Here is a 10,974-nt window from a genome sequence, read left to right on the forward strand (position 1 = left end):
ACTAATCGACGTCATGACTGTTAGTCGGAGGAGGCGTCGTTGTCATGACATACAATTAAGTCTTACACGGGCTTAGGATGCAGTGATGCTTCGGCATGGTGGTCCATTTTGCTGCTAGAGTTCACCAACCCCCAGCCATAGAAGTTAGAATGCAGGCAAAAATTGACTTGCGGTTGAATCGGATAAGGTCGAGAGTGAAATTCGCCGGCGCTGTGAATCCTTCGCGGATTTCCCTATCTTGGTCCACTTTTGCCCCCGCTGTTCTCCCTAGCCTTAAGGTAGTCTGATGTGGGTAAAGATAACCGAGTAATGCAATGGCCGGCTACGTACCATTAGATGGCCGATTCGTTGATCGCCGATGGCTTATGACAGTTGAGATGGATGCCGGAATCAAGGTTCAGCTTGCAGCCCTGCGGCAACATCGTACATTCCGTTGGATCCCCAAGGGGAGGCTCATCTGCAAACCGTCAAAACTGCATCGTGAAGATAGGTCTTGGAATTGGAAAAAAGAGATCATTGGAAACACTTACTTCACTTCAGAGCAACACGAACGAAATGGCGGCCAGTTCAGAAGGTCAAAGCGCCAAGACAGCGCACGTCAACATGATGACGGACACCATCATCACAAACCTCCCCGCCGAAAATCTACGGGTAATCATGCGGTCGCTGTTGGCCGCGCACCCGGAAGTCACTACAACTTTTGAGGAAGAGACAAGGACATACATCAGAGATGTAGCTTTACCAACAGCTCAAGAAGAGTTGTCTTCGGAGGCCTCGTTGAGGAAGACACAAACGACGATTCGTTGCATGCTTGGGTGCGGGCTCAGTTTAGAGAGCATTCCCCTCATGACCGGGGTGGTCGGGGGCGGCATCAAGCTTCTCATAAATCCAGAGACCACCAAGGAGGCCACTACAACTGTCTTGGCATCCGTGGATGGCGATATTGTCCAGATCATGACCGCTATTGAGAAGAGACTGCTATCCGCTGCACGCGAAACTCTTCTGGATGACGAGCGCGATGCTGTGACTAGTTTGCGAGATTCTCTTGTAGACTGCAGAACCATCACAGAAGAGAAGAGTTTGGAATATCCATACGCCAGGGCGCTTTTCGCAACGTCCATGCTTCTCGGAGTGCCACTTCCAGTGTTCGATCTGCTGTCAGGCAATTCATCAGCGCCAAGCGCGTCCCAAACCGGCCCCGTTGATGCAAAGGAGCTATTCGAGATGAACGGCTTCAGACTGCCTAGGTTATTCACAGGTCTTTGGCAAATGTCTAGCCCATCTTGGGGCTCTGCGCCGACATCTAAGATCATTGCACAATTCTCCAAGCACACGGAAGCAGGGCTGTCAGCTTTCGATATGGCGGATCACTACGGCGATGCTGAAATCATCTTTGTAAGTCTGGAAATGACTCCATATTCCTGCTAGAAGCTTCTTTCTAACTGGATTAGGGTCGCTTCCGTTCTTCATATCCTTTCAGAGATTCGACATTCGCAGCAACCAAGTATTGCGTCTTCAATGCAATGACCGTCACGCGTGCCGTTGTGCAAGCCAACGTTGCTGAAAGATGCCGGAGATTGCAGACAGACAAGATCGACTTGCTCCAATTTCATTGGCAATTTGTCAGTAGTTATGTGGTCTCACCCGCTGGTCCGAGAATGGCAAGCTGATTTTCCCCGACAGTATGAGGACCCTCAGTATGTTGACGCGTTGCGCTTTCTTGAGGAGGACCCGCGCGTCAAGACTCTGGGACTCTGCAACTTCGACACTGAGCACCTTGAGGTCGCCATAAACCAAGGCGTCAAAATTCACTCGAATCAAGTGCAGGTATGCTTGAACCCCAGAAACTCCATAGCCGATGGGCATGAACTGATGACTCCTAGTTTTCGTTGATCGATAGCAGGCCAGAAGTCCGCATGGGCAAGGTCTGCCAGGATAACGAAATCAAACTTCTGACTTATGGGACATTGGTAAGTTGCGAAAGAAAAAATAGAGTACTGAGTCGCTCGCATATATGCTGATATTTGTTGATATAGTGCGGTGGGTTCCTTGCTGAGAAGTGGCTAGGAAAGGGGCAGCCCGACCTCTACGACGAGGCGATCACGCCTAGCCAGCGCAAGTACTATGCTATGATACGAAGTTGGGGAGGTTGGGACCTGTTCCAAGATCTCTTAAAGGTGCTCAAAACAATCGCATCTATCTACAGCGTCAGTGTTTCCAACATCGCGACTCGCTGGGTGTTGGACTTCCCCTATGTTGGGGCAGTCATTGTTGGAACTCGCATGGGCATCAGTGAGCGCGCGGACGAGAACTTGGCAAGTTTGGGTTGGTCTCTGAGTCAGGGAGACCGAGATCTGATTGAAGAAGTACTGAAGAAGAGCAGGAGATTGGAGATGTTTGAGGCGATGGGTGATTGTGGAGGAGAGTATCGCTAGAAACTCATCATTGGCATAGTTCTCGGCGCTAAGACAAGCTTTTGTAAACCTTCTACCATTGATTAATCATGCTTCTTCGTTTGATATTCTGATAGAATCGCTCCGAACGTGGTAGTGGTGGTGGTGGTGGTGGTGGTGTCTTGCTGAGAAAATTAGTACCGATTCATAGGCCTGCGTATGGAAAGCATCAGAGTCCCATGTCCAAACGTGGCGCATGAGGGATAAGCACGAGTGACTCGCATCCAATCGTAAGTGAATTCGCTTTCGTTGAATTAGGTAATTATAAACACGTTGAATTTGGTTTCAGCGCGAACAGCTTACTCGGTTCCATGTTCTGTTCACAGAGTAATCTAGCCGCGACTCAACTCCAGCGACTGACTCTGTGGAAGATTGCTCGCCGAGAACCCTACTAGAACCTCATACCAACCATCTACAAACACCCAATCCTCAATCGAACTATCCCAAATCATGAGATCTTCTAATTTCACCACCAATTCGACAGACTTGCTTTCCCCAGCTTCAACCTCGACCTTTTCAAAAGCTCGGAGCAACTTGGGTGGCTCTTTTGCAGCGTCTGGGAATCCAACATAGAGCTGAATGACCTCTTTTGCCTTGTAAGTTCCCTGGTTTGACAAAGTCGTCCTGAGAACAACAGCACTATCATTTGATGATACCTCCATTCCAGATAGACTGAAGTTAGAGTACGTCAGCCCGTGCCCGAATGGGAACAACGGCTGAATGCCGCTTTGGTCATAAGCTTTGTACCCGACATAAAGGCCTTCTTCAAAAGGCACCTCGATATTCGTACTGATACGTACGGTGTCATTCAGGTTCTTTGGAAAGGTCAATGGCAACTTTCCGCTCGGGCTCACGTCGCCGAAGAGAAGGCGCTCAAGCGCCAGCCCTACCTGTTGGCCAGGATACCAAATTTCCATGACGCCTTCGACTTGCTCAATCCAAGGCATCAGAATAGCCGAGTTTGTGTTCAGGATCACGACGGTTTTCTTGGAGATATTGGCGAGCCGGCTGATGATGGCGTCCTGATCGCCCGGCAGAGATAGTCCAAGGCCGCTATCAGCTCCTTCAGAGATTCGATCAGAAGCGAAAATAATACTGATGTCCGCCCACTCGGCCAACTCATCGGCCGCTGAATTTCGGGTCTGGTTGCCGATGTCTACTCCAAGGGTGATGCCATAAGAACCGGTAGACAAAGAATAACCCATATCGTATTTCAGCAGAAGCTTGACCTCGGATCCTGCCTCGAGATATGTTGCGCCCTGAACGTAGTTTCCAAAGTTTGCATACGACATGTTGGCCACAAGCACGTTGTCCAAGTACAGCAGCGCGGTCCCCTGGCCATACATGGAGAAATGGTACGTTCCTGTTGTATCTGGGAGGAATATCGCCTCGTAAATAGCCGAGAAGACATCTGGGTACGCTTGCCAAAGAGCTGACGGGTATGTAGCAATGGTGATGTTTGGGACGAACTCGGTGGTGTTTACGGGGCCGGTGAAGTCGGTTGTCTTGTAGTACGTCACGTTGACGCCGCCGTCTCTGAACATACTAGAGGGGACCGTGGGAAACTGTCCAGTGCCAGGATATGCCTCGGAGTACTTGGCTGTAATATTCTCTGTGCCTCCTCGACGCTTGATCGCATCGAAGGGTGCTTGAACAACCATGGTAGAGTCAATGACAAAGCCTCCATGGTTTTCAGAGACTTGGTTCTCAGTTGTCGCCCCGATGCCAAACACAGCGATCTTGGAATACTTGTCTGAAGAGATTGGGAGGGTAATCTGGTCATTCTTCAATAGCACAGCGCCTTCTTCGACCATTCGCTGCGCGAGATCCAGATGCTCCTGGGTACGCACATGGGCTGTCGAGTCTCCGGTGACGGGATTGTCGACCTGCCCAAGTTTGAACATGTATCGCCAGACTCTCTGCACCATGTCATCAAGTCGAGCGTGTGGTATCGAACCGTTGTTGATGGCCTCGACCAATAAGTCGCCGTAGTAGGCAGGGAACCCGTAACTATCCGTCAGGTCTCCGCCGGGCATTGAGATATCGAGCCCAGCCATGACAGCCCCGACGGTGCTTCGCGTGGAAAAGTACCAATCTGCGACTACAAAACCTTCAAACCCCCATTCTTGTCGAAGAGTCTGGTTGAGAAGCCAGTCGTTTTCGCAGGTGAAGAAGCCGTTAAGGCGGTTGTATGAGCACATGACGCTCGCTGCATCTGCTTCTTGCACGCTAGCCTTGAAGGCGGGCAGATAAAGCTCATGCATCGTCCTCTTGTCAACCACCGCATCGACTGTAAGCCACTCTGGGCCGTTGCCGAAACGATTAGTGTCCTGGTTGTAAGCCGCAAAATGCTTCGGACACGCCAGTGCCCCCTGACTCTGGATACCCATCGTACCGGCAACCGCCATGCGTGCGGTCAGCCACGGGTCTTCAGATAGCGTCTCGGCAGCGCGAGCCCACAGCGGAGAGCGAAGGATGTTGATGGTAGGCGCAAGGACACTGTTGCGGCCTTTGCCCATGTGCTCCTGTGCAAGCGCCTGGCCAAACTCGTACTGTATCGATGTGTCCCAGGAACTCGCCGCCATAACCGGAGCCGGAAAAGCGGTCACATTGTCGAGAGAATTGCCGACTCCGGCTGGGCCATCACCCATGCAGATGTCGGGGATCCCGAGAGTTGAATTCCCTTGGATGTGTCCGATACAGGCGTTCACGCCGGTTCCGTTATCCGTCAGCTATAGCAACATCAGTATAAGCCCTCCAAACCGTCGATTTCATGAATGGCGTGGAGCTGGGAATCTGACTTCCGTGTCGCCCTGAACCATGGCTAGCTTTTGTGTATCATTGAGCTGAGATATAAAGGACAAGAGTCGTTCCTCAAATGGCAGTGTTTTGTCGAGCCAGAGCTGAGCCGCGAAGGCAGTTGATGCCAGCGAGGCGGTCCAAAGAGTAAAAGTCAACCTCATCTTCATTCATGTATTTACTCATGCGCGGAATTCATAAGGGACGACAGATCACGATGATCTTTCAAGATTAAGAGGCGTTGGTACGCTTTCATAGTTGACAATCCTATGAGCCCCCTTCTACTGACGTTCATTTCCCCTGCTTATCAGGTTGCATTGCCTACAATCACTTGATGACCTTCTTTCAAGGTTGTCCAGATGCCTAGCCCTGGACCGGTCTTCAACGGATAGTCCGGGGCAGTGGTAGAAGGCCGAAGTGAGTTCTCTTCTTTATGATATGCCGCCGGCGAACAAGCAGTCTTCCTGATAAGGCCATACGTTTCGGTACTCTGGAGATTGCAGTGCGGGGTACATATCTGGCTCTTGGGAGAACGCGGAGATAACTCTGTGGGTCTAGCAACAAGCATCCCCAGCTGCCTAGGTCAAGACTCATGTGCCGTCTCGGAGCAAAGGCGCCTGGGTATTTGTCGTTGCTTATTAGTCGAGTTAGCCGTACTCTTTACCGGACTGCCTCTTGCTTTTCAACATGTGAAACGAGATTTTCGGGCGCCGATCCACATTTCGGCTTCCACAAGCCGGCCCCCAAGGCCGGACATCCGGGGTCTCTCCGAAAAACCAGCGGCGAAGAGGTTCCGTCTCGGGAGTTGCCTTCTAGAAGACCGGAAGAACCATCCCCGAACATCAGTTCCCTCAAGACCAGCGTTGTAACACCTTTGAGGAAATACAACGCTGCTATCTTGCGAAAGGAACATGGATGAAGCCCGCAAAAGTTTGAAGGCGAGAATCGAGACGGGAGATGGGGACCCCAGCCGGGATTTGGTATCTCAGAAACAAAGAGGATGGCCAAAAAGTCAACAGCAGAACAGGAAGAGTTTCCCTTTTGGCCATCCCGATGCGAAGGGGGCGCGGAGCACCCTGTCGACGAACGTGACTGACAAGCGATGGCTGCTGGCACGAACACTTTGACGCGCCGTGCGTACGGTGCTGCAGATCCGGTCAAGTCATCCCCTCCCTCGCGTTTCTAGAGCGGCAGAGTCGGCCGAAGGTTGGAAGTTTTCCTCAATCACGGGAACTCTGATCGCTACGGCTCTCCGTGGCCATGTGCCTGAGTCGTGCGTAGTTTCACCTGGATTCTGATACTCGCACAAGAGCTTTCCCCCTCTTTTTTCGCACCAAAGCTTCAGAAATTTTCTCCTCCTCTCCTACCGGGGAGGCTCTTGAGCTGGGACCCGAGACATTTTGGTGCATTCTGGCTACCCTTTTACGGTTCGCATTCCACTCAAGCTCTCGCCTCAGCCACCCCCACGGCCGTGGTAGCCATCGTGTAAGTGGCTCACCGCCTACCACACCCACTGGGCTGCGGGAGAGTAAAAAGACGAGTTCATACGAGACTGCACACCACTATGAGGATTCATGAGCTGCTCGAGGTTGCGCAAAGACACTTGGCTTCGTTCGCCGGACCGCGGGAGTGAATCGGTTGTTTCCTGAATCGACTTCGCGGAGCACTCCTGGTTCACAGAAAATCAGCCGTTCGGCCAAAACACCAGTTGACGCCCGTAGAAATCGAACCCAACTTAACCTACCAAGCGTACCTCCGCTTCACACGCGCAGGCCACAGCTTGCAGTCTACCAGAGTTTATTTCCGGATGTCACCCCACCTTGAGCTTTCCTATTTACCTAATTTGTGTCGAAGACCGTGTGGAAGGCCGGCTTCCATTGACTTAGACGCGAGGCCACCGTCAGTGCCGCACATGAAGCTATGCACTATGAAGACGCCAAAGGGTACGGCCCGTTCTTTGCGTCAGTCAGCCGGTTGCAGCCGTTCAAAAGCCATCAGACTTAAGAACGTGCGATATCCCACATCTGCTATGTTTTGGGAGTTGCGAGAGGCCCGAAATCAACTTGATAGAACCCTTGGGAAAGCCCTTCACACGCGTGGGAGATGGCCGGCCGAGGGAGAAGAAGCTCGCACCGACGAGCAGTCTAACCTCTATCGGCGTATCCCGCTCTCGCTAAGAAACTCTTCGAGGGCAGGCCTGGATGATCCCGACAACACCGACCATCTTCTCGACGGTATTTCTCCTATCAGAGGCCTGCAGAGGAATCCGCGGCGAAACAAATCGGAAGTCAATCAGCGAGAATAGTGGCGCTGTGGGGGATCGCCAGATCCGCCAGCGCGGGAAGAGAGAGGAGCAGGGATCCGTCCGCACGTTTCACGTTTCATCTCGGCGAGCGACGTCGTGTCAGGCTGTGCTTGGGGGGGAAGGCTCATGGGCTGTAAAGTGTTTAACACCCCAGCTTCGGGGACAAGTTCCGTTTTACATCTTTGTTTTAAAATAACTCCGCGGCCTGATGTTGGTTCTGGCTGCTAGCCCGGGCAATTCGAGAAGGCTTGGCTGGTGAGAGGATGGAAAGAGACACGAAGCCCCGTGCCTCACACATCAGTCAAGCAGTGCATAGAAAGCTCGAAGGCTAAGGTATTGCACAGCCTCCATGGCGTGGAAAGTGAGGCTTCAATAAGAATCCGCGGGCTTCCCGTCAAGCTTGTGTGGTATAAGCGTCAGGCCCTAAACAAGGATGCCATCCCCCATATTTATGATCAACCTCAAAGCTTCATCCATCGGCAGTGGAATATGGGTCACGCCGATTCGTGCGATGCGAGTGGCCAAAGGACTAGGAAGTCATTCACATCCTATCCCGCCTCGAATCTGTGTAAGCCTGTTATGCCAAGTGCTCTCCCTGATCCATGCATTGACACCAACTACAAAGGCAGCAGTCAATGCGATTGTGGATCAGAGGCATACCCCGGTGAGCAAGACGTGAACAAGAGCCAGAAGAAGCATCGAGTCGAATCTTTTTCCTCGGGCCCCTCGCCCCCTCCTCTACCTCCCACTGTCCCAACCTGTGAAGGGGGTCAAAAGGTACGAGGGTGAACCGTGTGCAACTTGTGAGACGGCACCGACGGGTTACGCTTTTGGGAAGGCGATGACCTGAGATCCCATATAGTGTTACCGTCTGTGCGAAGGTTGTCTTGCCCCTCCCGCATGTGAGGGCATGATCCAGTCTGTGCCAGTCTATAAGCCTCCAACGTCCTACTCTTCTCTCCTCCTTGCCTTCGTCTCTCATGCTTGCTGGCCAAACACGTCGAAACACCCATCGTATGCTTACATCTGAATCTCTGGAAGATTATCACCACCAGCATCAATCACACACACACACCCGGTACCCTCGACAGTCAACAAGATGAAGTTCACCACCGAGATCACTCTCCTCACTCTGGCCATGGGCGTCTTTGCCCAATCCGCCACCAGGGTTCTCACCGAGCGTGACCTAACCGCCATCCAGGGCGTCATTAAGGAAGTCGGCAACTCACTGAAGGACTTGAACAAGGCTGTGGACGGTTTCAACGGCGATATCAACGGCCTCACCAGTGCTGTCTCAGGTTTCAATAAAACCCTCGTCTCGGGCACCGACACGGTCAAGAATACGGGTGATATTACCCTCAACGATGCTCTACAGCTCCAGGGAAGTGTCACCGGACTTCAGGACGACGGCAAAGCCCTCACCGGTAATCTGAAAAAGAAGAAGCCCGATTTCGAGAAGGCCAACCTCTGCGGTGCCGTCGCTTCACAAATTGGCGTCGTCGGTGACGGCGCCAAGGGTCTCATCGATGCTGTCGTCAAGAAGGTTCCTGCCAGTGTACAGAGTGTTGCCAGCTCGCTTGCCGGCGGCTTCGCTGCAACTTTGACATCAACCCAGCAGGAATTCGCCCCAGGCAACTGCACCAACGCCAACGGCAAGAGCGGTGGCGTTATGAGCGGTGGTAACATGGACGGTGGCATGAGCGGCGGCAACGGAAGCTCCAACGGCGCACCCAGGACCTCCTCCCCCGCCAAGGCCAGCGCTGCTACCGTGTCTGTCGGCCTCGGCTCCATCGCTGTGGCGGCGTTTGCTGTTATGCTGCTGTAAGCGGATTTTCTGAGGATAGGACGGGGTAGGCGTTTGGGGTCTGGACGGAGACCAGTGGAGGATATGTGGGAGATTTGAAAACTTTGTGTCCACGAGGCCTTTCCTTTTCTCCGTAGCCATGATGGCGAACTGTCGAGTGTTGTTTCAAACGGGCGCAGGTAGACAATGCGAAGCTTGCTTTTTGGTATATGACATGTTGCCATTTTAGTGAGACTGATGTCCTGGTGCCGCGGCAAGTTGGTAAGATTCCCCCGACAGGATAATCATGGGGCAGACCTTGGCCCAGACTCTGGGCACGATACTCAGCATGACGATACATCTCGGCCCAGCAGCAATGACTATTGTGAGGCGGTCGTCCTGGACCGGAGACCGGACTCATCCCTGGACGCTGTGCGGAAGACGGACGTCGAAGAAGGCAAGTCATGTAACGCGATGTCGACAGCCGCACCTGAAGCCGAGCCTGGCGTCTCATTCGCAACGAAACTGGTCCTTCCTGCATACTCTCTCTCGCGCAACCTCTTCCTCGCCCACGGCAACAAGTTGAAATACCCACCACACACAAAGACCCCGCACCAAAGCACAAACTCGCTCGTGTAGATGACGATGCCTAGGACATCGATCCGGGGTTGGAAAAAAATGGACGCGAGGGAAAACACGTCGCCGGCGGCGTCGATGGCGACAAAGATGAAGGAGATGCCGCGCACGGTGCGGTGGAGGTAAATGTCCCAGTAGTGCCGCAGGACGCCGGCGGCGAGCAGAGCGGCGGAGAGTGTGGCCATGAGGATCATGGGCCATTCGGTGCCACGGTCCTTAACGATGCGGAGGCCGATGATGAGGGCGACTTGGATTCCGGCCATGGCGGCCGCGATCGGGGCTACGACGGCGAGAGAACAGAGGATTGACCAATTCTGGGGGTCGACGTGAGTGACTTGAGGCAAAAATTAGGAACATTTCAGAGTTACTCTTTGATAGTAAAAGCACTGGATCCAAGTTGCGAGACTCAGAAACGTCAAGATCTGGGGCTGGACCTGCAGCGCAACGTTGAAGTCCTCGACAATATTGTAGACGCCCAGCGGCACGCCGGCCCAAGCCCAGAGCATCATCATCGAGGGCTGGAGACCGACAGCATTATGGCGTCGGTAATTGATGACAATTTGCGGAATCAGCTAGACGAGGAGCTGTCAGTGCTGAGGTCTTGGAAAACGAAGTCGAACACGACGCACCTGTATAGACCAGCAGACCTGTGAAGGGTGAGCCTGGCTTCAACAAGACTGAGAAATCGGGGCTGAGTGTACTGCACCGAGTGTACCGAGAGCGTTCGCTGCGGCTGGTATGTTCATGACGACGGGAAGACGAGTTAAGTGTCCCTGTGTCCCTTGAAAGTTGTCAACTGGATAAATGAAATTCCAAGTCGTGAACAGTTGAAAGTCGCGGCAAAGGACATCAGAAGCGTTAAAGGAAGCGTTAAAGAAGGAGTCGCCAATTGGAACATGACCTGACCTGGTGGCATTTATCCGCTATCGGCAGTGTGCGAGCGGGAAATGAGCCGCCAAGCCGAACTTCAATTCGAGGAAAAGGTAAAAAACTAAGCT

General features: G+C 52.8%; 4 protein-coding genes across 4 annotated transcripts; 2 read left to right on the forward strand and 2 right to left on the reverse strand.

Annotated features, from left to right (window-relative positions):
* Window positions 1-555: 555 nt before the first annotated feature.
* On the forward strand, window positions 556-2,435 carry CORC01_02834 (aldo/keto reductase; the record flags this gene model as incomplete). The annotated part of the gene is made up of 5 exons (XM_022614484.1): window positions 556-1,395; window positions 1,452-1,622; window positions 1,684-1,827; window positions 1,884-1,970; window positions 2,037-2,435. 5 exons carry the CDS (start codon window positions 556-558, stop codon window positions 2,433-2,435), a joined length of 1,641 nt encoding a protein of 546 aa, XP_022479098.1.
* A 350-nt stretch (window positions 2,436-2,785) lies between these two features.
* Window positions 2,786-5,416, reverse strand: CORC01_02835 (uncharacterized protein; the record flags this gene model as incomplete). The annotated part of the gene is made up of 2 exons (XM_022614485.1): window positions 2,786-5,185; window positions 5,255-5,416. The coding sequence occupies 2 exons, from the start codon at window positions 5,414-5,416 to the stop codon at window positions 2,786-2,788; spliced, it is 2,562 nt and encodes an 853-aa protein (XP_022479099.1).
* Window positions 5,417-8,656: 3,240 nt separating this feature from the next.
* On the forward strand, window positions 8,657-9,382 carry CORC01_02836 (cell wall protein; the record flags this gene model as incomplete). Its single annotated transcript, XM_022614486.1, has 1 exon — window positions 8,657-9,382. The coding sequence occupies one exon, from the start codon at window positions 8,657-8,659 to the stop codon at window positions 9,380-9,382; it is 726 nt and encodes a 241-aa protein (XP_022479100.1).
* Window positions 9,383-9,586: 204 nt separating this feature from the next.
* CORC01_02837 (uncharacterized protein) lies at window positions 9,587-10,722 on the reverse strand (the record flags this gene model as incomplete). Its single annotated transcript, XM_022614487.1, has 5 exons — window positions 9,587-9,671; window positions 9,746-10,290; window positions 10,345-10,548; window positions 10,606-10,623; window positions 10,678-10,722. The coding sequence occupies 5 exons, from the start codon at window positions 10,720-10,722 to the stop codon at window positions 9,587-9,589; spliced, it is 897 nt and encodes a 298-aa protein (XP_022479101.1).
* Between the last annotated feature and the right edge of the window lie 252 nt (window positions 10,723-10,974).

The sequence above is a fragment of the Colletotrichum orchidophilum genome, assembly GCF_001831195.1.
Source record: "Colletotrichum orchidophilum strain IMI 309357 chromosome Unknown Scaffold_16.1, whole genome shotgun sequence".
Classification (NCBI taxonomy): domain Eukaryota; kingdom Fungi; phylum Ascomycota; class Sordariomycetes; order Glomerellales; family Glomerellaceae; genus Colletotrichum; species Colletotrichum orchidophilum.